The 27,496-nt window shown below is 35.7% G+C and overlaps 1 protein-coding gene across 2 annotated transcripts in view; it reads left to right on the plus strand.

Moving 5' to 3' along the window:
• LOC114334348 (chitin synthase chs-2) overlaps positions 1-27,496 on the plus strand; it is a 167,101-nt gene that overhangs the window by 66,522 nt on the left and 73,083 nt on the right. For both annotated transcript variants that reach the window (XM_050646885.1, XM_050646886.1), the window contains exons 13-14: positions 8,919-9,086; positions 23,538-23,846. In XM_050646885.1, the coding sequence (XP_050502842.1) occupies positions 8,919-9,086; positions 23,538-23,846 (477 nt within the window). The remainder of the gene's footprint in view (positions 1-8,918; positions 9,087-23,537; positions 23,847-27,496) is intronic.

A 27,496-nucleotide genomic window follows, 5' to 3' on the forward strand; every position in this document is an offset into this window, starting at 1 on the left:
TGATTAACGTCTCGACGTTGAACATGACCAAACCATCTTAACCTCTGCTCTCTCATTTTGGCATCAATTGGTGCCACACCTAGACTTCCCCCTAATATACTCATTTTTAATTTTATCATTTGTCATTCCACTCATCCATCTAAGCATTCTCATTTCGGCCACATGCATTTGTTGTTCCCCTTTCTTTTTCGCTGCTCAAAATTCAGTTCCGTATATCATAGTCGCTCTTATGGCAGCATTATAAAATTTTCCCCTTAGCTTCATTGGAATTTTTCTGTCACACAACACACAACTCGTTTCCTTCCACTTCATCCATCCAACCCTAATTCTACTGCATGCATCTTCATCTATTTATACATTATTCTGTAATACCGATCCTAAATATTTAAAACTATTGCTTTTCGCAATCATTTCACTATCCAAAGATACCATTTTATTTGTAGTAACTCCATCTTTAAATGAACATTCCAAATACTCTCTTTTTGTCCTACTAAGTTTTAAACCTTTTTCCTCCAGAGCTTGTCTCCACTGTTCCAGGTTTTCTTCTAAGTCTCTTTCACTATTTCCTACTAACACTACATAAGCATACATTAAGCACCGAGCCTTGGTGCAATCCTACTTTCACATGAGATTATCAGTCTCTCCCACACCTGTCCTCAACATATTCGTTACTCCATCATACATATCTCTCACAATCTAACATATTCACCAGGGACTCCTTTCTTATTGAGTGCCCACTACAGAATCTCTCGAGGAACTCTATCATATGCTTTCTTAACATCAATTGTTTATATCTTTTAGTATCCCAACAATTAGTTATCATGTTCATAATCAAAAATGTTATTTTCGTAGTACTCAGGATACTTCTATAAGGAGTCTAGCCACTGGTACACTAATAAAAATCCATAAAAAATTAAAATTATATACATTATATATTTCCAATAAAACTCGTTCTTACTTAAATAAAGTCTATTATATTACTGGTATGAACCAAACCGAACTAGAAACGAAATCCGAACAAATAGGTCTAAAAATGAATTTTACCAAAACAAAAACAATGACAAACACACAAGAAAATAGAAACATAATACTAAACGAAACCACAATAGAAGCGGTTAATGATTATATATATTTGGGACAGATAATAAAAATAAATAAGGAAAACCAAACAGGGGAGGTAAAAAGAAGGGTAAGATTAGCCTGGGCAGGATTTGGGAAACTAAAATGGGTCTAAAGAATAAAAGATACAATACTTAAAAACAAGAGTGTTTGACCAGTGCATACTCCCAATTCTCAGATACGTATGCCAAACATGGACCTTGACCAAATCAAATATGGATAAAATAATGAAAACACAAAGAGCCATGGAGAGAGCAATGTTAGGAGTAAAATTAAAAGATAAAAAGCAAAACAACTGGACAATCGAAACATTTTGATAAATTTAGCATCCGAGAATAAAAACGGGTCTTGAGGTTGTCGTTGAGCATTTATGTGCTGCTGATTTTCCGCTGACTCCAAATTTTCAATAAAAAATAGATTAATTAGTTCATCCATTACCGCTAATAAATATCAAACACAATGCTTTTAACGTCACTTTATCGATAACGTCAACTGATTGTGTGCTCGCTATAATTCGAATCGTATACGTCGTTATTTAGCGCATTCGCATTTAAGCGAATAGTCAAAAATTGGGATTTCAATACTTTCGATACTTAGCGAATGATCTATAACGAAGCGAAGGGTCAAAAATCGAGGTCCTTCAACTAACCCAGGTTAGCGCAGTTGCAACAATTATCTGAATGTACATTGAGATAATTATAAATAATAAATTGAATACATAATGTAAACATTCCCTATGTCCAGCTGAACGATTTACGTACTGTATCATTTAATTGTGAACAGAGTAAGTAATACCTATAAGAAGATCTCGAAAATACAAGAACATCTCGATAACGAAAATATAGAAGCTTACCTTGTAGTAAAAGAATTCAATCAGGGAAACCTACAAAAATAACATCCCGTAAATGAAAACACAATATTAAACAATGAAAATGTTGCAAAAAACTTTAGTTGGTACTACTATAATAATGTATGCTTGTAAGAAACCACTTTCAAGTGGTATATTATACATATTACTTTCAATATAAGTATAATATTGTACATATTGGTGTTTCATACTACTTCAAAATTCAAACAGTTTTACACTCTTATTACAAGCCGACTTCTTACTACCAATAGGTACCTCCTATGTATCAATGCAAAATGACATATTTACAGCAAAAAAAATATTATTCGTTGGATCTGTGAAACCAAAACAATTTCGTTACCGAAGTTTCCTACCTTTCTCTTTATAAATTTTTAAAAAACTCAAAGTAATACCAATATACCCTGTGTTAAAATAAACTATTATGATACAATTTCTCGCAATGCACAATAAGACTTTAGATTTTAGTGTTCTATTAAAAACATATTTTAGTTTCAGATGAACAATTTTTTTATTTGTAAATAGGTGCTATTTGTGATAAACAGTTGGGGTAGAATATAAAAAAGTGCCAATTTCAAACGTATTTGTGATAATTTTACGCGCGAAGTTTTTTTACAAACCAGTGCGTATCTCAAAATTAAACGTCTTGAAATACACACCTGTTTGAAAGTAAATATGCTCCGCCGTTTCCGTGTCTATTTCAAAACTAACCTGTCGTGAAATGAACACGGAAACGTAATACGCGTCCTGAGTAATCTTGATGACTTTTGCGTTCCAGCTGCAAACAATAAAATTGTTCACACAACAAAAACTTTAAAATATTAAATAAGTTTTGCTTATTCGAAGCAGTAGTTACTAAGATGAACGCCAACTCAGAATATTCGAGAGAAAGTTACTGAGAAAAGTATGTTTCCCGGTGTAAGAGGAAGACGACAAGGAGGACGGAGAATCAGGAGAAACGATGAGTTAATGAATTGAATGAAGGGTATGCTATTGTAAGATTTGTGAAAAGTCAAAGACTGTCATGGCTGGGACATGTTCAGCGACAAGAAGATACGAAAACGACAAAGAATATATTAAAGTGGAAGCCGGTAGGAAGGCGAAAGAAAGGAAGGCCCAGGACGAGATGGTTGGATGACGTGGAAGACGACCTGAAAACCATAAATATAAGACAATGGTGAAGAAGGGTACAAGAGAGATCTGAATGGAAGGACATAACCAGACAGGCAAAAACCCAACAAGGGCTATGATGCCAATAGAAGAAGAAGAATAACTTCTAAGGTTACACTTAAAAATAAAAAAGTACCTAAAGAATTTTAAGATTTATCATTTAGTGGTACATATACATACTACTTAATATTACATTACTAAAAATGAACATTGGTATATATACAGTGCTACACTACATTCACATATCAAATTCCCAACATAAACAAACGCACGTGTTAACGATTCGTCCACTCATTCGTCAAGAAGCTATTAAATATAATTTATCGCCCTAAACGAGGCGGTTTCTCATTTTACAGGTCCTAACTTGTCAGTCTGCATCTGCAAATTCAAATTGTATTTTTTAGCGTGTTAGTTTTTAAGAAAATATTATTTTGTGTTATGTACTTTACAGTAGTTATTGTTGAGTTATTAATTAAGACTGGTCGTGTTTTATAGTTTTATGTTTTATAATCGTGACATGAAATTTGACAGACATATAGCTAATATGTCAAAGAAAAAAGTAATACTGTGCCGATGTGTGCTTTGGTCCTGGCAAAAAAATACACGTTCAAAATAAGCCCGGAAATGGATAAATTGATTAATTCTAAGCAACTTTTGTTCTATAGCGGTTTTTCACTTTATTCACAAAATCAATACTTTTCGAGTTATTTGTGAGTGATTATGTTCATTTTTCAACAAAAATAACCACGTTTTTATACGGTTTTTTGCAAATATTCCAAAAAGTAAATATTTTATCGAAAAAAAAACATTCTTAGCAAAAACATAACTTATAAATAACATAACCTTATAATATGATGCTACTTTATTGAAAATGTTCACATTGTTATGTATATCTCAGTTAATGAATATTTTATTTTATCACATTTTTCTTAAGGACATAGGCGCAAAATTTCGCCTGTCAAAATGTTCAATGTGTTTTAAATGTATTCATTTTTTTCGAGTCCTGTGAAAACTAATAAATATTTTTGAAAAATTTAAAGGCAGAATGAAAGATTACATTATTATTGAGGGCCGAAAGTCCCTGAAAACTTCTATAATGTTTATTTTAATAAGTAAGTTACAGGGGTGAAAATAAAAGAGAAAATTTAGGGTGATTTTTAATTGCAAATATTTCACTAAAAAGAAACTTTTTATTTATTCTAAGGGACTCTTGACCCTCGGTAATAAGGTAATATTTTATTCTGCGTTTAAATTTTTCAAAAATACTTATTAGTTTTCTCAGGAATCGAAAAAAATTAATACAATTTAAAACACATTAAAAATTTTGACAGCCGATATTTCGCGCCTTTTCCCTTAAAAAGAACAAAGTTTTGTTTACAATTAAATTTCAAGCAATTCTTACGGTATTAGTTTCAAAAGTAACTATTTTTAAAAAACATATGATACACATCAGTACGGCCCTGTTTAGCTTCCACGTGCGTTTGTTTACAGTTGGGAATTTGTAAAGTGAATGGACTGTAGTCAAAAGTCCGTACCCCCCCTCGTATCTTTTGAACGGTTACACCTACAATAGTGAAATTTGGATGGAGGAAATAAACGGACGTAAGCTTCTTAACAAGTCATGACAGGTGACGTAATAGTGACAGGTGACTTTACAGCGCCACTGTGACAGATAATTTTAAATGGGACCTTATGGCAAGTGACACCTCGTTTGAAAGGTATTGACAATACCTATTTAGTCATACTAATTTTGTTTAAGTTTAAGCTAATTTTGATGAATAAATGAAATAAATATAAAATTGTAGTTTCGCATTTAATTAATAAACATTCAAAATTCCGCCTATGATTACTTGTCAAAAAGGTTGACGTTGACGTAAGAACTACTAGAGAATTGAAAAACGTCAACTTTTTTGACAAAAAAAAACCATAGGCGGGCATTTGAATTTTTATTAATTAAATGCTAAACTACAATATTATATTTATTTAATTTATTCGCCAAAATCAAAATCAACTGAAACCCAAAAAAATAGTATGACTGAATAGGTATTTTGAATACCTTTCAAACGAGGTATCACTTGCCATAAGGTCCCATTTAAAATTATTGGTCACAGTGGCTCTGTAACGTCATCTGTCACTATTGCGTCACCTGTCATGACTAGTTAAGAAGCTTACGTCCGTTTATTTCCTCCCTCCAAATTTCATCATTTCATTATAGGTATAACCGTTCAAAAGATAAGAGGGCGGGTACGGACTTTTGACTAGCACTGTATACGTCCCTTTTTAAAACAAAAAAAAATCTTCTTGGTCAATATCATTGAAGTTTCGTGTATAATTATATCCGGTTAAGAAAACATTTTATTTCAACATTTAAATTGGAATGCGTGGGAATAGCTCTTAACAACAACCAATAATATAATTTGCCCATTTAAAAGGATGGACAGAGTCCATCCCCTTAGTTTATTAAGATAAACAAATTTTTTAGAATAGAGGAAATAAATCAGTCTTTCAACTAAATAAATAAAGGAATATCAGTCTTTCAACTAAATTTTTTAGAACAATTGGAAAGTGAGCCTGAAGAATATCATAAAACTGCTTTTATAGGCATTTGCAGTGGCGTAACAAACTCCGTCGGGGCCCCCCCGCAGAATTGGAAATGGGGCCCGCTTTAAAAAATTACTAAATGCGACATGTGTAACAAATACCTATATGTGTTACACTCCAGTAAATCAAAGTAAAATATGGCGATACCGTGTAATTTTCAGTGTCACCACCGAATTGGTCAACTCAAGACTTTTCGGGTTATTTATGAGTAAAAAGGTTTATTGTTTAACAAAAAAACCACGTTTTTAGGCGATTTTTCGCAAATAGTTCAAAGAGTAAGTATTCGATCGAAAAGAATATTGTTAGCCAAAATGTATCTAGCTTATAAAAAAATGAAGCAAAAATGAAGTCCATCGACTCAGTAAAAGAAAACTTGTAGCTCATGAAAAATTTTTCTTATTCGTCCAATTCCAAATCCAATATTTCAACGTGAAAACCAAAAAATGAAATACTTTTCGGGGAAACTCATTAGAACTTTTTTAAAGTGTTTAAAAGAAGCTTTATTTTTTACAAAAGTTTCTAGCATCAAAACTAAGCCAGTTACGCTCAAAATACAGTTAATCCCATTTTTTGTTAAAAAAAATTGTGAAAATCTCCCCCTATTTAGCACCCCAAATGAAACTAATCATTATCGCCTTACAAATTACGTAACTTTTTTATATGACCTGTAAGTTTCACCGGTTCAAAGTGCTTATTTTTAAAAGGGTGCTTGTTGAAAGGACTTGAACGAATCACTAATCACGAGTATGTATATGCAAATTTTAAACAGCCATATCTTAACCAATTTTTGTCTTACAGAAAAACAAAATAAAGCCAGAATTAGAGTGAAAACTTAGTCTTTTTGCTAGCAGTTGCCGCTAGGGCATCTATGCCATTTCGTTCGTTGCAATCCGGGACTGCACGCTGGGGCAGTGTTACCAGATCTCCTGTTTTAGCAGGAGATCTACTGTTTTCATACTTCTTCTCCTGTTCTTCTGTTTTCAATCTCAAATCTTCTGTTATATTTTCCACTAGAATATGGTATGTTGGTATTAAATTTGAGAGATTATCTAGTGTTATCAGACAATAAGTTTAAACATTTGTGAAACCTCAATTAAACTTTGTTCATGGAGACAGTCCATCACTGGTTTCTGACTGATTCGCATGCGCAGTTCCGTTTTCAAGCGCTTGAAAACGGAACTGCGCATGCGAATCAGTCAGAAACTAGTCATAGACTGTCCATAGATAAGGTATATATAAGTAGGACTGAGACTGTCTTGCTTCACTTCTATTAATTACTGCTTAATTAATTAAATAATTAATTACTTAATTAATGGCCTTGAAAAATAGCCATAAGATAGTTATTTTGTTCAATTTAACATTTTATTGTTTTATTTGAAATTATTAAAATCTCCTGTTTTCTCCTGTTTTTTTATGTCCTATTCTACTGTTACGAAAAAGTTTCATCTGGCAATACTGCGCTGGGGTTTGTTTTAGTTGGATCAGGGAGAGCAGCATATGTGCCTCCTGATGAGAGACTAATAAGTTTCGAAACCGGTAGAGGTGCTTGCTGTACTCTCTGATTGGACTAGAATATGGTTCGGCTGTATTTTCGTTTTGCAACGAAATTGAAAATGGTTATTCATTTTTTTAAGCCAAAATATTTATAAAAGCAAGACCTACATTTCTTTACTCTTTGAGATTTTTCGTATCACTAATACTTTTTAAGTTATTTTGAAAAAAAAGGCATTTTTCCGAAATAAAAAAACTTTTTTTACTATGAAACCCAATTTTCTCAAAAATAAGAACTTCGAACTGGTCAAACTTACAGATCATACATATAAACAATAAATATTTAAAGTAAATGGTACAGTGCTAATGATAAATTTTATTTGGGGTGCGAAATAGAGGCAGATTTCACGATTTTTTTACCAAAAAATGGGCAAACTTTATTTTGAGCGTATCTCGTATAGTTTTGTTGCTAGAAACTTTCATAAAAAATAAAAATAAAGCTTTTTATGAAACATTTAAAAAAAGTTTTAATGAGCTTTTCCCGAAAATTGCTTCATTTTTTGGTTATTTGAGGTTGAAATATTCGATTTGGAATTGGATGAATAAGAATATTTTTTCATGAGCTTCAACGATATCTAATATTTAATTCGATAAATACTTATTTTTGAGTTATTTGCGAAAAATCCGTCTGAAAACGTTGTTTTTTGTTGAAAAATAAACATTTTCATTCGCAAATTACTTGAAAAGTTAACATAGATAAAGAAACTCTATAGAACAAAAGTGGCTTATGATTAGTCAATTTATACATTTCTGGACTTATTTTAAACGTATGTTTTTCACCCCAAGGAGGGGTGTCACCCCCGAAATAAAAGCATCCAAAAGACGCATAAATCCAACTTTGAAGTGGAGTGTATTAGAACCTACCTAAATCCAAATTGTCAAGCAAATACGTCCGTCGTGACGCTGATAATTTCACTCCAAAACTGTCATTTACTGAGCTATTGGTATATTCATGCATTGTTTATGACGACTTACATTTTTCATCTTTATTGGTGTAGAATAAAATAGAACAAAAATTACTAAATGATTACATTAGTATTATTCTATGAGATGAACTACTTTTTTCGTGCACTATCTACTATCACCGAATATTAATATCTACAATTTTATTAATTCGAATGGACAACTTCATTTTCAATACTGCACTGCTGAAAAAACGTATGTATGCAAATAATATAACAACACATTGTTACATATATTTGTATCGAAATACTAAACGTAGATAAAGATTAAAGAGAAACCCCATTTCTAGTTTTAGAAATATTGTTCTAAGATTGGCAAATTGCAATTCTCAAATCTTTCAAGAGTCACATACAAAGCATTGTAGTTTATTGTCGTCACCCATAAAAGTTTGTGAGACCGGAAAGTATTAAGTTTCTAGATTTAAGAGGATTCACTTGCCGAAAACGCCTATTTAGAAATTTACATTTTTTTTTAAACACAGAAAGTAAAATCACATAGGTACCTATAACAGATTTTTACATAATATCAGACGACAAGATGGGGCCCTTGCTCGATTGGGACCCCCGCAAGCTTCACGCTGCGGGGGCCTCTGTTACGCCCCTGGGCATTTGCTTTTCTTCTAATTTATTAATATCTTCTTGTTTTGCAGGTAGTCATTATGATTGGTACAGTGATTGGTCCCGGAACTATTTTTCTTATGTTAGTTGGGGCTTTTGTGGCTGCTTTTAAAATTTCACAATACGAGAGCTTGATTTGGAATGCTATACCAGTTCTCATCTTTATAGTAGTATGTGCCACGTGTAAATCAGATACGCAAGTAAGTTTTAATGTTAATTTAATTTTCAAGCTCCCAAAAAAGCACTCGTGAAGTTAATGTAGGTACTAATCATTAAGGCAGTATATAGAATAGAATAGAAATATGCTTTATTGACAAAGCTTACATACAGTCAAAAGAAAACATAATATCAATAACAAATAAAAACTACAATTTACTAAAATTAGATAAATCGTCAATATATGTACAGTATAAGATACAAGAATAAAAAAAGCTAAATGCCGTAAAAATGAGTGGCGCATACAATATTCCAGCTACAAAAGATCTGATATGAATATTACGTGCCGCGAAAATGTATTTTCATTTTGATACGAAACAAAATTCTAGTTTTATTTTAAATGATTTTTCCATAATATTTGCTAAATTTGAAGTAAAACGCGCCACAAAAGAGTTTCAAAATTCAAACTGTATCAAAGTTACTCTTTTGTGGCGCTTACTTCAAATTTAGCAAATATTATGGAAAAATATTTTAAAATAAAACTAGAATTTTGTTTTGCATCAAAATAAAAATACATTTTCGCGGCACGTAATATTCATATCAGATCTTTTGTAGCTGGAATATTGTATGCGCCACTCATTATTACGGCATTTAGCTGTTTTTTATTCTTGTATCTGGAGTTTTTCAAAGTTATTTATAAATTAAATGTATGAAGTTAAATGCAATGTTTCTCGATTACACGTTAAGCTTTATAAATAGTCGCCTTTGTCGCATTATCTCCCAAATGATCTAGTGTCCATCGAATGTACACTAGATTTTTTTTTCTATTCGAAATAGATTGAAAAAAAATATTGGGATGGTCGGTAAATGAACTCGAATTGCCTATTGCCAGATCAAATTTACCGTCGTGACCACTACAACTACATAAACCATTTAGGGAATAATCGTTAATTGGATTCAAGCCCGGACTGGCCCGCCGGCCCACCGGCCATCGGGCCGGTGCGCCTTTTGGCTTGGTTACTATCTATCCATTAAAAAAATTAAACGCTGAAAAAAATTTTTTTTGAACTGTTACACAAATATGATGCAGCTACCATTCCCCTAAAAAATGTTTCTACTTGCTTGTGATTTCGCCGTTTGGCACCAGAAACCTACATAATGAAGCCAGTGGGTACAACAAAATACCAGATATCAGATAATCAAATAACGTAGGCTATTCGGGCGCCTTTCATGGATATCAATATCCGCTCCGAGAACGCGAAGCGCCCTCGAAGACCATTTTTACGATTCGGGCGCCTTTTGTAGGTATTAATATCCGCTGTTCCTGTTATAATAAATTGCTTAGATGCGACGAACGGTGCCCTCGAAGACCATTTTTACGATTCAAACGCCTTTGTGTGTATCAATATCTGCTCCGAGGACGCGCGCGCCCTCGAAGACAATTTTTACGATTCGGGCGCCTTTCGTAGGTATCAACATCCACTGTTTCTATTATAATAAATTGCTTGTATGCAACGCACGGCGCCCTCGAAGACTATTTCTACGATTTGAGCGCCTTTCGTGGGTATCAATTTCCGCTGTTTCTATTATAATAAAAAGCTTAGATGCAACGCGCGGCGCCCTCGAAGACCTTTTGTTGGTATCAATATCTGCTCCGAGGACGCGCGCGCCCTCGAAGACCATTTTTAAGATTCGGGCGCCTTTCGTATCCACGGTTTCTGTTATAATAAATAGCTTAGATGAGTCGCGCGGCTATTTTACGATTCAGGAGCCTTTCGTAGGTATCAATGTCATCTGTTTATATTATATTACAATAGTGTTACATCCCACAATTGGCCTAATGAGTGCAGTTTTCTGCGCGCCATAACTAAATCATACATACAGGATTTTTGCACCCTAGAATCATACATCATAATGAAGCCAGTAGGTACAACAAAATTCAACTCGTATCAGGTAATCAAAGGCCAACACACATAGCTCGAAAATGGCACAAAGGTTTTTCTGACCTCTTATGGTTCAGTTGTGCGGCGAGTCTTAGCTTCTCCGGTATGACTCCGTCTATGCCATGTACCTTTCGGATCTTTATCCATCCAACGGCCTCGCCGAGTTCCAACTCAGTAAAGGGTACCGCCTCTATGAAACAAGTAACACTTAAACGTCTGTTCTCCACTTGAGGAAAGCGCTCCCGTATTAAACAGTCTCTTCTCCTCGGGCAGGGGATAGTGTGTCTTTTCCCCTTCTGTTAGATACACACCATCTTGAAACACTGTCCCCAGATACCTCTTTTGAGATCCTGAAGCAGGTTACTCCACTTTTCTCTCTTCAATCACGTAATCTCATTTCTGTACTGGTTCTGCATTCGCTTTAATTCATTGATTATCTTTTTCCTGCTTGAAATTTTAATAACCTCTTCCACTCCATTCTTACTCTCATACAATTCGTTCTCTGATATTCAAGCCCCTCATTCTACCAGTACGGTTATTTTCTTTCATACCACCCATTTGACCTAACACAAGCCAACTCCGGTGCCCCACTCAGATCCTCGATCAACTCACTCACATCCTCGCATCTCAGACCAATCAAGCTAAAAGCACCCACAAAGACTTACTCATTTAAAAATCTCTTTAGATCGATATCTTCATCTTTCGGTTTCTTCCTTTTGCTCGCTAGTTCAAAACTCACATATTTATGTAAGCTGAGTGATTCTTCTTTTAAAACAGTTCAGCTTACGACCCTGTTTAGAAGTAACGTTGAAACCAGCGAGATGTCCGGAAAGTATTTACTATTACCTACGAACGTAGGTGCATGGATCCATTATCATAGGTATTTCCCTCTCCCATCTTGAACTCTTTGGTTCCATGGACGATCGTTCACATTCAGGTTACCGGCGCATCCCCTTGTCCATCCTTTATTTCAAAAGTTCTAGAATTATATTTCTCTATACTTACGCACTCTTTTAAGTCAGACATTGTCATTCTAGTTGGTCGGAGTTGGTCATTCGAGTTATTCTGGTGTAACAAACTCATGTATTGATTGGTATAGTACTGTTCTCTTAGCATTGTCGTACGCGGCTTTGAAGTCAACAAATAGACGATGAGTTTTACCATCGGTAACCGGAGACCGGTACACTCTCCGTCCCAGCCTCTTGAATAATCGAGTCAATATACTCTTCATATACTCAAAGCGGGACATTTGGTGAAACATAGCAATTGCACACCATCAGGTATCAAACTTGTACTTCAACATACCGATTCTTAACAAAGTGTCTGGTGATGCCAACTCCTCGGTTCATCACGTATATGGTCACGTTAGATCTCTTATCTTTAATGATTCTTTGTTGAGAGACTAAATGTGATAACATTCCCTTCGTGTGAGTACCTCTGCAACGTCGTGAGCGGCCCTTGCCCTTCCCATATTTATTTAAAGGAACTTCGAATTAGATGGTTCTTATCTCTCTAACATACCTATAGGCTGTCTGAGTTCTGGTCCTAGGTGCTTTCATCCACCCTTTCCTCATCCCTTGTGGCCAGGTGTCTCTTAAGCCCCCGCTTTTCGAGAATGAGTTTTTTATACTGCGGGCACTGTAAGCTGTCGGCTCTGTGACCGGATTCTTTACAAGTGACGCAAAAAGTCGCCTTACTACTACACTATCGTGCCTGGTGCCCCCTTTGCCACATCTGTAGTAGGAGTCCGTCATGTTTTCTCCCTTGCAGTCGGTTTTACTATGCCCGAACTGCAGGCATCTAAAGCAGCGCTGGGCATGCAGTCTCTCTCGAATCTTGCACGAGTTCCAGTCAATTGGTATATGTCTTCTTTCCAGAGGCTTCTTGGCTGTGATGTGTGTCAGTCCGACCATGACGTTTGTGTTCCCTTCTCTATTTTACCTTCCTCCGTGCGGGCCACGATATTCTTCTTCAGGCGCTTGGCCTGTTCTTTCCCTGCCACTTTGAGGGTGAAGTCCCGTCCGTAGTATTCTTAGCGCTTGTGATGCTAATCGCCTCCTTCTTTGTGTCTAGGCTACCCTTGATTTGCTTGAGCAATTCGGCATGGGATTTTCTACCTTCATTCATGATCACCTTCTGCGTCTACATCCTACTTTCCTCGCATTCATACTCCACCTGCGCGAGGTGAAAGTCCATACCCATAAATGTAACTTCCAGGAGCTTCCTGAAGTTCCTACCTTTGTAGCCCCCACTACTCTTAGGGACGCCTCTCTGGTCCCCAGTATCTCCATGTCTTTCCTCAATTTAGAAATAACTGCCAGTAGTCTCTTGTCCCCGTCGATTTCCGTCACCCTTTTCTCTACAGGGACCATGAAAATATTCTGACGATTTTCCCGGTTCTCTTCCTTCTGACCCGTCCTTGTCATCGTGCTTATAGTACTAAGTTGGAAGTACTCCACCTTTCCTGGTCTGTATGTACCTCCTGCATATACTCCCAGTTCCTGTTTTTCCTTGTCAGGTCGTGAAACCTTTCCCCCTCACTGATTCCATGACCACTACTAAGTCGCATGTAGGTTTATCCTATCTTCCCGGTTTGGCGACCCTATAGTGAGCTTCTTCCCATCTTTATGATGTCCTTTATTTTTTAAAGCCTCTTTCTCCTGAGTTCAGAACCGTTGCGATCATTTCTATCTCTTCTTCACTAAGTTTTTCGGGAAAGAACTCTTCGAAGCCGACCTGTGTGGACACTCCTGCCGTTTCCTTAGTCGTTTCTTCCTCACCGGTGTGCTCTACTATTCTATTTCGTTTCTCAATGCTGCCGAGGGCGACTTGTCTGAGATTGCTCTTCATGTCTTTGGTGACTATCTTTAAGTTTTTTACCTCATTCTTGATCTCGACCTTCGTGTTTGTATGGTCGGACATTAGTTTCACTAAATTATTTGAAACTCTGGTAAGTTTATCCATTGTTCTTACCATTAGTGAGGAGCTCCTTTGCAAGGTTGTCTCCCCTGGGAGATCCGTCTTGGTCAGGTCCCTACCACTGACCGGAGATCTTCGAACAGATCCCATTCTTCCGAAGATCATAGTCTCTTTCTTCCTCTTTCCCTCTTCGCTTAGAATTTTTCCTTTGTTCCCTTTACTAGAATGAACACCTTATCATCTCATTCATACCTTGTTAAAGCTGCACCACCACCGGTGACACGCTCCATTCTCACTTCGTTTTGTTTTATTTTTTCCTAAGTGATTAAATACTTATCCATATAGTTCCCGCGATTAGGAGAGAATTATACTGTCCGGTGAGGCAGTGAGCCGTTGCCCACGCTAAAGCAAGAAACCCATTATGAACGGCCAGCACGGCACAGCCCGGCACGGCACAGCACAGGCCGGCCCGTCCAAAAACCCATTTGTAACGGCCAGCGCGGCACGGCACCGGAAAAATGATCATTTGCCATAAATGATAATGTATTTTTATTAATAAAATATATACAGAGAGGGGCTAAATTATCGAATAAATTCATTTTCTCTAAAATGGACGGCTTTGGAAGAAAATACCAAAACAGGTCTATTTTTACTTTTAAATTACAATTTTTTGGCATATACAGTGGAACCTCGATTATCCGTCACCTCTGTTAACCGTCAGGGTCCATTAAGTTATATTGTATACACAAGTAAAAATTGAGTCATCAATTCATTTTGTTTGAGCATTGCGATAAGCCAAACGAAATTCATTGAAATGTACACGTGCAGTTATGCCAACACCGCATTTTTTTATGTAAATAATTTTTGTTCTTATTCAGGGCTCTGGATTAAATTTCAATTTAAATAGGTAATGATAAATGATACCATACTTTTAGAGTTCTATTTTTAGAATCGCAAGCCGAAAATAAAAATGTACATCACACAAATTATTAGTTAATATCTGTGTGTCACCATAACAGTATGATTTTTATTTTTTTAATGTTCTGTTAACCGTCTTCTCGATTATCCGTCATACCCTTGGTCCGGTGCCCTGACGGATAATCGAGGTTCCACTGTATTTCATACTAGAGACGTCATTCATCTGAGCTTAATGATGTAATCGATGATTTTTTTAAATGGGAATAGGGGTTGTGTGGCATCTCATTTGAAAGGGTGTTCAATCCTCTATTCAGTAATATAAACAATAATATCATTATTTATACAGGGTGGCCAAAACAATAATTTTTAAATTACATTAATTGACGCAAAAAGAAGAATGTATGTAATTTATTTAACTCAAAATACATTGTACTGCTGTCAGTAAATAGAAAAAAATGTTTATTTCACAAATAAACATTTCGTTTCACTTAAATTAAATCACAAACAGCCTCCCACCTACCTCTTGACAGTTTGAACATTTAATTTAAGCGAAAAGCAATGTTTTTTGCCAAATAAACATTTTTTTCTATTTTCTGACATCATTAGAAAGTATTTTGAGTTAAATAAATTGCATACATTCTTCTTTTTTCGTCAATTAATTTAATTAAAAAAGTATTTTTTGGCCACAAATGAGATGCCACACGACCCATATTCCCATTTAAAATAATCATAGATTACGTCATCACGCTCAGATGGATAACGTCACTAGTATGAAATATATGCCAAAAAATTGTAATTTAAAAATAAAAATCGACGTGTTTCGGGATTTTTCTCCAAAGCCGTCCATTTTAGAGAAAATGAATTTATTCCATAATTTAGCCCATCTCTATAATATATAGGAGAAAAATGTTATGTATTGTTTTAATTTTATTTTAGAAACGCATCATGTCATCTATGATATATTTTAAAAACTATCGTAAAATAAAAGTTTTTAAAAGACATAAACTACACAATTTTAATGAATATATCATGTTAAAAAAACGAATTCATGGTTAAAAGATAATGTACGTACCTGTCCATTGATCAGAATGTTCGGATATTTGTACCTATGCATTGTCCTTTTTCTTGCTATCGTGATAACCTGGGTCCGATGCATCATACAAAAATGGGTATTCTCTGACACTCTCAATTAAAAGTTCGTCCGTATTATTTCAAAAGAAACAACGCGCTTTCAATTAAAAAATCAACAATATAATATTTTATAACAATTATGACACACTGGCGCCGACTGGCCGTTCCTGGCCGTTCGACTCCAACGGATTTTATTCTACTCGGAGAATTTCGGCCGTTCCGTTTGCGTGCTGGCCTGTGCCGGGCCGGGCTGGCTGTTCATAATGGGTTACGTTGCATTTAAAACTATACAAATGAATTTGGACTGTCCTGTGCCGTGCCGGGCTGTGCCGGGCTGTGCCGTGCTGGCTGTTCATAATGGGTTTCTTGCTTAGGCTTGAATTACAAAGGACTTTCGTCAGTTCTCCGAGGGCTCCGTTTGCGAGCGACTGACATTAGGCCATTCACTGCTCATTTACGGATCACCTGAAACAGTGTGATTGCGGCTTTTTTATCGAGGTTTACTCTGCTATTTTAGAGCGCTCTAAGAATTCGAAATAATTTTAAAAGTACCTTCTGTTGAACACCAATGATCATGATTGTTGATCAATGTTTTTGAACCAGTAGATTCTTCTGTAGAAGCAGTTGAAAAATGGTAAATTACTTTATTGTTTTAAATTAATATTAAACTTAAAAAAATTCACAAGTAATATTAATTTACTTTACATGTAGGCCTGGATCTTGCGTACCAAAAAAAGTTGTATAATAGCAAGCTGAAAATTTGTTAATAAGTTAACAGTGTCTAATCGGACAAACTTTGATGTACTTGTGTTTGGAAACACTGGAACAGGGGAAGTTTTAATTGTACAACAGGTTAAAAATTTGGAACGTCAGACTACGAAAACGTCCCATGTATTTTGTCGGACAGAACTTCCAATTAATTTGTTTCCCTTTCATTCAACTCTTATGCAAAAATCAGACTGCTATTTATCACCAACATAATTTCTGTCATTTAACATGTTCTACGTGTCTGACTTATTAAAATGCTCAGTTGGTACCAGTCTGATTTTTCCATGAGAGTTTAATGAGTGAGTAAAAAATAAATTGGAAGTTCTGTCCGACAAAATACATGTGACAGTTTTCGTAGTCTGACGTTTCAAATGTTTAACCTGTTACCACAATTAAAACTTCACATATTCCAGTGTTCCCATACATCCAAGTTTATCCGACTAGACATCGTTAACCTATTAACAAATTTTCAGCTTGCTATTATACAACTTTTTTTGGTACGCGGGATCCAGGCCTAATGCACTAGGATTTCAAAAAAGTTTGATGCAAAAGCTTAGAAGGGGGTCTGGCGCCTTTGTTTAGAGATTGGGTTGGCGCCTTTTTTAGAATTTGGGTTGGCGCCTTTTTTAGGAGCCAGTCCGGCCCTGATTGGATTATACTTTTGTAGCTTAATAAGTTCTAAGCGGCTTAACCGATTTTGATCACTAAACATGAGTTTGAAACGTATTGACAAGCAGTATCTGATGCATCTAAGGTCAAGTATGATAACTGAAGCTATTATAGGAATTATTGAGCTTGAAAAACCGTTTTTCCCATAAGAAATAGATTTGATCATACTTATGAAGCCTATAATTTAAAAATTCGAATTTTCCCTGATATGAAGTATACACCGTTAGATCCGCCTAGAGTCCTTCTACAAACACTCAGTTATTGGCGCAATTCGTAGGTTGAAATTTTGAGTCTATCTATCTATCTATTAGCCTTGCGACATCCAATATTGGACATAGGCCTCCCCTTCGCTCCTCCATCTTTCTCTATCCTGAGCCATGTGCATCCATTTTGAGCCGGCTTGGTATTTTAGGTTATCTACCCATCTCATCTGTAGTCTCCCTCTCTTTCGTTTATATGTTCATGGTCTCCACTCTGTAATAATTTTATTCCATCTTTCGTCTTTTGGTCTAATCGTATGACCGGCGAATTTCCATTTTAGTTTAGCTGTTTGACGAGTAGCATCTTTAACTTTTGTGATATTTCTTACCAAGGAATTCCTTTTTCTATCTGACAGTCTTACGTTGATCATTTGTCTTTTCATTGCTCTTTGTGTTTTCGCAATTCTGTCCATATTCGCTTTTGTGAACGTCCATGTTTGATATCCATATGTAAAGACCGGAAGAATACATTGGTCGTAGATTTTCGTTTTTAGATATTGAGGGTATTTTTTATTCTTCAATATGAAGCTGAGCTTACCAAACGAGGCCCACGCTAACTTCGTTCGTCTCTTTATGTCTGCTGTTTGGTTGTCTCTATTCAATTTTATTATTTGTCCCAAGTACATGTATTCATTCACTTCCTCTATTTGGTTTTATTTAACTACGATTCTTAACTCATCTTCTTGATTTGTTATCACTTTTGATTTGTCTGTAGCGATAAGGACGATATCGTAAGCGTATCTTAGGTGATTTAAGTATTGGCCGTTAATGATGATTCCATATTCTTCCCATTGTAATCTCTTGAAAATGTCTTTTAGTGCTTGGTTGAAGAGTTTCGGCGAAATCGTATCTCCCTGTCTAACGCCCCTTTTGATAGGTATGGAGTGTGTATTCTGTTGGATCGTAGTTGTGGCCTTACTGTATATATTAGAGATTAGTTCTGTATACCTGTAATCTACTCTGCTATTGTATTGTGTAGTGATTGTTTCACTGCCCAGTGTTCTATGGAGTCGAATGCCTTTTCAAAATCTATAAATGCCATATATATGGGTATTTGGTATTCATTTATTTTCTCAATAAGTAACTTAATTGTCAGTAGGTGATCATATGTACAATAGCCTTTTCTGAATCCTGCTGTTCTTTGGTCTGATAATTGTCGAATTTAGGAGTTAGCCTGTTGGTTAATATTTTAGTTAACAATTTATACATAACATTAAGCAAGGTAATCGGTCTATAATTTTTCAGATCTTTTTTGTCTCCTTTTTTAAACAATAATAGGGTGATTGCTTCATTGCTAGGTGTACTTAGTATTTTGTTCAATAATATATATATAAGACTTCCCTTGTAATCTTTCCGCCATTTTTAATCATCTCCACTGTAATACCGTGTTTTCCTGGTGATTTATTATTTTTCATTTCTCTCAGGGCTTTCTTTATTTCTGATTTGCTGATCTCTGGTTGTAGGTCAGAGTTAGCATTTTTTATTTTAGTTTTCAATTTTTAAAGAGTTTCTTGTGTCGGTGGTTGCTTTTCTTGATATAAGTCTAAGTAATATTGTTGTGTTATTGCTAATATTTCATGTATATCGTTGGTCTCTTGTCGCTGAGTATTTTTGATGGCATTTATTTCTGTTTTTCCCAGTTTAGGTCGTAAGCACTTCATATTCTTGTTTTGTTGAATTACTTTTTCAACTTGTTCTTCTTGATTCTTTCTTTTCTCTTCTTTTATCTTTTTCTTGATGCTTTTGTTTATCTTCGAATACTCTGCTGTTGCTCTCTTGTTTTGTTGAGCTAGTGTTCTCCGTTTTTCCATTAATGTTTTTATTTCATGTGAGATCCATTCTTGTCTTTTCTGTCTCATGGGTACCACTTCTTTCCCGGCTTTCAGTAATGTTTGTGTTAGAATGTTATTGATTTCGTCGACTCCTTTATTTATGAGTTGATTTTTATGGGGCATGATGTTTTTTATTTTCTCTTTATACTCTTGTTTATTTTCTCTTAATCTTTCCATATCTAAATTTCGTAAATTGTGTGTTCTCTTTTTCATTTCAAGTTGCCCATTAATGCTTAGGTTCGCTCTAACTAATCTATGGTCACTACCAGTTGTAAAATGGTTAAGAACGGTTACGTTTTGTACAACACACTTTTCCGATGAAAGTATGTAGTCTATTTCATTTTTTACTTGACCGTTAGGACTGATCCATGTCCATTTTCGTTGAGGTTTCTTATTGAAGAACGAGTTCATAGCATATAGTTTCCTGTCTTCCAGGTAGTTCATTAAGGTATCTCCTCTATTATTTCTTGACCCATATCCGAAATTTCCTATCCTTGTTTCTTCTTCACGCTGCTTTATTCCTAATTTTGCATTAAAATCTCCGATAATTAGTGTTATTCTCGTTTTACGTTCTTCCATGGCCATTGTCACGTCTTCATAAAATGCTTCAATATCTTCTTCTGGATAGGATGAGGTAGGTGCGTATATCTGTACTATCTTTAGTGACGTTCTTTTCATTTTCATTATCATGTATGTTACGCGGTCTGAAATTCCTCTAAATGTGCTTACATATTTGCCAATCGTTTTGTTCACCATGAAGCCAACTCCGTTGTTGTTGTTGTCTTCGTTACCTTTGTAATAGAGTATGTTTCCCGATTTCATATGTATTCTCTCTTCACCTTTTCTTCTTACTTCTGCAAGGCCCAGTATATCCCATTTTATTTTCGATAGTTCTTCTTGTAGCTCTAAAATTTTTTCGTCTCCATTTAGAGATCTTGCATTGTATGTGCAGACGTTTAGTTTTAAGGTTTTGTTTCGTTTTCATAAGCGAGTTCTTGTCTCCCCCAGACTCCGTGAGACTGACCTTTTTCGAAGTGTGGGATTTGGCACTAGATGCCCTACCCACCTGGGGACCATATCCGTATGTTTTAGTACTCGCCATTGCGGTTTGAAAGGGGGTTATTGGCAGTTAAAACACCACGCTTGCCATGCGGGTTGGTGAGTTTGTTATCAGCCGCCCACTCTGGGTCAGACGCTGTTTGTAGCCGCCCACTCTGGATCAGACGCTACGTTTAATTTTATACTAACCCTAAAATTAGGGGTCGCCACTTCCGCCATACATGCCGTATCAAAGATCTTCTTTTTCGCCATGCCTACCGTTGTGGTCTTCATCTGTAACCCTAGACAAGGGACCCTAAGCAGGTTCTAGTTCCCCGGGCCAGGGAACCCCTGGAATCTACAGAGGGCAGGGATTGATTCACTTTCCCTAATAGGACTGTCTAAAAGAGTTCCTACCCGTACCCGTAAAATTTTGAGTAATTGTCGAAAACCCAAAATTTTCAAAGTTTAGTTTTTCAGTTTTTCGGCTATACTGAGCCGTGTGTATGTCTGATCCTGACGGCTTAGACACCATTTTGAAAGACTAACTCAATACTATTGATTTGGTGTATTTGCGGTTCTCCTGTCTCTTCCTGAACCGAAGATATATACCCCCAAAAAATATGCCGTTTTGTACCTACCAAGTCCTATAGCTGGCTTATGGGTGGTCAAAAGTCACAAACTACATCGGTTCTGAATCAGCCCTGACCCCCTCTTCAAACAGAGGAAAAACAAATTCAGATCGGTTTAACTTTTCCACATACATACATATCGACAAACATTTTCCCTTTTTTAAATAAAAATTGAGTCATATTTCTGAGCTCCGTAACGTTTGAATGGTATAACCGATTTTCAAAATTAGACATGCGTTAGAAAGGTAATGATCAGTACTATCAGAAGCCGCAAAGGTCGGAGTTAAATTTTCGAAGTTTTTGGGAGTTTTGGGGACGAGAACGAAAAACAGACCCTAAATAGGAAGGGCCGTAAAATCCACACCCGTGGACCAAAATGCATGGTTGACATATGAATGGGTGAGTCTTTTCCTGAACATTAAGATGGGAGTTGGCCCAATTTTCAATTCAGTCAGATTTAGAAAATCGAAAATTTCGTGTGTGTGTGTGTGTGTGTGTGTGTGTGTGTGTGTGTGTGTGTGTGTGTGTGTGTGTGTGTGTGTGTGTGTGTGTGTGTGTGTGTGTGTGTGTGTGTGTGTGTGTGTGTGTGTGTGTGTGTGTGTGTGTGTGTGTGTGTGTGTGTGTGTGTGTGTGTGTGTGTGTGTGTGTGTGTGTGTGTGTGTGTGTGTGTGTGTGTGTGTGTGTGTGTGTGTGTGTGTGTGTGTGTGTGTGTGTGTGTGTGTGTGTGTGTGTGTGTGTGTGTGTGTGTGTGTGTGTGTGTGTGTGTGTGTGTGTGTGTGTGTGTGTGTGTGTGTGTGTGTGTGTGTGTGTGTGTGTGTGTGTGTGTGTGTGTGTGTGTGTGTGTGTGTGTGTGTGTGTGTGTGTGTGTGTGTGTGTGTGTGTGTGTGTGTGTGTGTGTGTGTGTGTGTGTGTGTGTGTGTGTGTGTGTGTGTGTGTGTGTGTGTGTGTGTGTGTGTGTGTGTGTGTGTGTGTGTGTGTGTGTGTGTGTGTGTGTGTGTGTGTGTGTGTGTGTGTGTGTGTGTGTGTGTGTGTGTGTGTGTGTGTGTGTGTGTGTGTGTGTGTGTGTGTGTGTGTGTATATACATATAGTCGCGTATAGGGGAGTGTGGATGTGCGCCACTGGCGAGAACTGCTGTTCTCTGGTAATAAAATCCAAGATAAAAACAATTTATTGCAAAATTTATATAAATTGCAAATTGAACATACTTACAACAAATAAAATAAAATACAACATAAGGAACTGACAAGTTTATGCTACTGCGTATGAAACCCAGTTTACTTAGTTATTCATTAAGAAATTCTTCTATTGAATAGTATGGTGGTCTTTTAGATAGATAGGCTTTTGTCATTTTACGGAACATTGGGAAAGATGTTTGATGTTGCAGATTTAAGTTGTAGCGGGAGATGGTTGTACAGTTTCTTTGCGGAATATAATATAGATTTCTTTACTAACTCAGTGGATGGAATCGGTAAATAAATGTCAAAGATTTAATTTCTGGTGGAGTAAAGATGATTGGGCCTTGCTGGAAAAACATGAAGGTGTTTACGAATTAAACAAACCGTTTCTAGAATATATAAAGATGGAAGTGTTAAAATTCCGTGATCTCTGAAGTAACTTCTGCAATGTGTAGATCTTCTGAGGCCAAACAGATATCTTATTGCTCTTTTTTGTAATTTAAAAATAACATCAAATTGAACAGCTGTACTAGAACCTTAAAAAGGAAGACCATATCGAAGATAAGACTCGAACAACGAAAAATATGTTATTTTAGAAGATGCTAAATTGAGTTCCCTTGAGACAGATCTTATTACATAGCAAGCTGAGGCGAGTTTCTTACTTAACGAATCGATATGAAGGGACCATTTGAGGTTGCTGTCTAAAAAAATACCAAGAAATTTTACAGAATCAACGGTACTGATCTGGCTGTTATTAAGAGGCAAAGGTTGAAGAGCTCCTTTATAGGATAATGCTACTGTTTTATTTACGTTAAAAGAGAGTAAATTAAAGTCAGACCAGGTCTTTATCGTCAGTAGATCCGAAGTTATAGTTTCATGAAAGGATGCAATAGTTGAGTTGCTCCAAGTGTTACTGGTATCATCAGCAAAAAGAAAAATTTTCCCATAAATTTTTAATTAGTGATGTCATTTATAAAGATAAGGAACAGAAGAGGACACAATACTGAACCTTGTGGTACTCCACATACAATGTTTTTGAGACTAGAGTCAGTATCATTTGCTCTAACTAGTTGTTTCCTATTATCCAAGTAGGATTGGAACCAATTCAAAGAAATACCTCTAATTTCGTAGAAATTTAGTTTTTTTATTAAAATATCGTGGTTTACACAATCAAAAGCTTTGGCATAGTTAACTTTAAGTTCTATTTTAGTTATTCTTTGCTGCTCTTATCACTGGAGTATATGGTCTTGTCATGATGACAGTATTCGTCGGTATGATGATCCAGATCGAACAAGATGGGTGGCTGGCTCCTTCATCCCTTTTCTTAGTGGCCACGATGGGAGAATTTTTGATAGCCGCCTTGATGCATCCCCAAGAATTCTACTGCCTCAAATATTTAATTATTTACTACGTAACTATTCCCAGCATGTATATGTTGTTGGTAATATATTCAATATTTAACATGAATAACGTATCATGGGGTACCCGCGAGGTCACTGTAGCACCCAAACCGCAAGAGGTAAGTCACATAATCTTCTTAAAAAATCTGTAAATAAATCTGTATATATGTTATAGGTGAATTTTTATTATTTCTTAAATACCTCTAGAAATAAAGACAGTTAAGAATTAATTTTGTTCCAGAGACCGCCACCCTCTGTTTGTGCACATTTTATTCTCTTGATCCCTTCAGAACAGCCAGTGGTGGGCTCTGAATCAAAAACAAGTCCAACTGTCATGTAAGCAAATTAATAAGAAATAATTTTGCAAATGGACGCTTTTGATAGATGTCGCTATTGCGTCCATTTTTTAAATTTTGAATTCGGTTAGCTAATGAACTTGCTTTTTTGTGCTTAAAAGTACAAAAAAAAGTTTAATGTCTCTTGCTTAATATTTATTGTCTAATTATTTTAACTGTGCTAATATGCAAGTTGATTATCCAGTAAGGACTGAATCCCGCGTACCAAAAAAAAGTTGATTAATAGCAAGCTGAAAATTTGTTAATAGATTAACGGTGTCTAGTCGGACAAACATCGATGTATGGGAACACTGGAACAGGAGAAGTTTTAATTGTGGAACAGGTTAAAAATTTGGGACAGCTTATATATTAGTGCACACTAAAATTTATGTGCGTATTTTGGCATTGGATCCGAGCTTGACATGTAACACCGTTGCCATATCCTCTATTTTTTTTATACTATCACATTCCATAAAGTTTCATTTAAAAAATAGTTCACCAATTAAGTAAAGTTTTTTATGTTGTTTTTTTCACCAGTTTTGAAAAAATGTGAAAACGTTGAATTATCCACGTCCGTCTGTCCGTCCGTGATTCTGTCTGTTTTTCTGTAAACTCAACTTCTCCGTTATTATACCAGGTAGAATGACAAATGAGGTGTCAAATGAAAGCTTATAATCCAAGGATGGTATCTACTAAAGGTGAGATATTTGACCTAGGCTGTCTGTCCGTCCGACCACGAGTATACCTCCTCCGTCACTATACCAGGTAGAATGACAAATGAGGTGTCAAATGAAAGCCTATAATCTAAAGATGGTACTAAAGGTGAGAAATTTGACCTAGGCTATCTGTATGTGTGTCTGTGTATGTGTGTAGAATAACAAATGACGTCTCAAATGAAAACTTATTATCCAAGGATGGTACTAAAGGTGAGAAATTTAACATATGCTGTCTGTCTGTCTGTCCGTCCAACCGCGAATATAACTCCTCCGTCACTATACCAGGTAAAATGACAAATGAGGTGTCAAATGAAAGCTTATAATCCAAGGATGGTACTAAAGGTGAGAAATTTGACATAGGCTGTCTGTCCGTCTGTCCCACCGACCGCGAAGGACGTATAATGACGAAGAAGTTATATTTGCGGGTTGGACGGACAGACGTACAGACAGCCTAGGTCAGATTTCTCACCTTTAGTACCATCCTTGGATTATAAGCTTTCTTTCGACACCTAAGTTGTCATTCTACCTGGTATAATGACGGAGGAGTTGTGTTTACGGACAGACAGACAGACGGACGGACGGACGGACGAACAGATAGACGTGGATAATTCAAAGTTTTTACATTTTTTCAAAACTGGATTCAATTTAAACGTTCTTAAAAAATTATTCCATCCATCTTGTAGGTACATTTAACATTGATTGAAATTATGAAAGAAATAATCAAAAAGAATGTGTGTGTACTTTGTACGCACGTAAGAAGTTATACTTCTACTACATATTATGTGATTTTTAAGACAATACCAAAAATTTTAAAAAATAAAAGAATAAAACGCACACAAACACATTGAAAAATGCCACAAAGAAAAAATGATTTCTGAACGATAATAATTGTTGGCAAAAATTTTAAATACGCATTTTCTGAAAAAAAAAATTATATAACAAATATACTTACAATCATAAAATGCATAAAAAAATAAAAAAATAAAAACTTGCATCGAGAATCGAACCCGTGAATTTCGCGGCGCTTTGATTCGTAATCGAAGCCTAGACTCACTCGTCCAATTCCACATTATTTGTCATGTGGGAAAATAGGGTAACTGAACGTTTTACTGTTTGACAGTTGTTTTGAATATAATTAAATTATGTAGTTTAAATTTTGTGGAAGAAAATATTAAAATATAACAAAACAGCAAGAAAACAATATATTAGATGAAGATTGGTAGAACTTTTGTTGGTAATCAAATTAAGTATGTAAATCAAAGTATTACATACCTACTAGATAAATAAATCTACGCCAAAAAATCATAATTTAAAAATAAAAATCGGACCTAATTTGGGATTTCTCTCTAAAATCCCCATTCTTGAGAAAATAAATGTACAGTAGAGCGTCGATTATCCGAACGTCGATCAACCGAACGACCGCTTATTCGAACTATCGACTCCCGCGTCCCGCACTCGAATACCGAGCAAGCGTTAGTAATTGACGCTTAAAATATATTCAATTTTCTTCAATATTGTATCCAAAAATAATTATGTTCTTGCAAAGACTGCACTTTTTTGTTTAGTTGCTACTTGTCATTATCAAGATATAAATAAATATGTAGATATATAAATATGGCTTTTATTCACTTGTGGATAAATATGTATGACTATAAATATGTATCAATATATTGTAGTTCGATTATCCGAACAAATCGGTTTTCCGAACACCTATGTCCCCCAATTAGTTTCGTATAATCGACGCTCTACTGTATTTCAACCTAATCCAAATGTATAATTACAATATGATTATAATAAAAGCTACTTACCAAATTAGAATGAGTTTTCCTTGTCCAAAATGGTCCAAAAGTCCAAAAATATAGGTACCTATATGAAAACTATTTAAAAAGGCAGTATAACTATTAACTAACTTTTGTTTGTTGTTTCTTTTCACACAAATTTTAAAACGCAACAACCATAAATAATCTAACTACAGCTGTGCCACAGCCGCCATATTGAATAATTTTTGACATGTCATTTGAACATCCAATTAGAACAAAGTTATAATGCGCATGCGCCGGGATCATAGGTTTTAACATATAAAAATTCACCCTCATATCGCCGGTAAAGAAGTATAACTTCAAAAAGTATGGCAACACTGTGACACACAAACGTAATATTCAGATGTAGGTTAAATAGGGAGCACTAATGTACTAGCTGTCCAAAATTTGGAACGTCACACTACGACAACGTCCCATGTATTTTATCGAACAGAACTTCCAATTGATTTTTTAGCCTTTCATTAAACTCTCATGCAAAAATCAGACCGCATATTTATCACCAACATCATTCCTGTCATTTGACATGTTCTACGTGTCGAACTTATTAAAATGCCCAGTTGGTGATAAATACCATAGTCTAATTATTGTATGAGAATTTAATGAAAGGGTATCAAATCAATTGGAAGTTATGTCCGACAAAATACAAGGAACGTTTTCGTAGTCTGACGTTCCAAATTTTTAACCTGATCCACAACTACAACTTCCCATGTTCTAATGTTCCCATACATCAAAGTTTGTCCGACTAGACACCGTTAAGCTATTAACAAATTTTCAGCTTGCTATTAATCAACTTTTTTCTGGTACGAGGGATCCAGGCCTATGTACTAATATATATGCCTATGTCTAATATACTTACCGTTGCACGTCATTATCTACGCCAGAGATCTAAGTTGACATA

The sequence above is a fragment of the Diabrotica virgifera genome, chromosome 3 (assembly GCF_917563875.1).
Source record: "Diabrotica virgifera virgifera chromosome 3, PGI_DIABVI_V3a".
Taxonomy (NCBI): Eukaryota; Metazoa; Arthropoda; class Insecta; order Coleoptera; family Chrysomelidae; genus Diabrotica; species Diabrotica virgifera.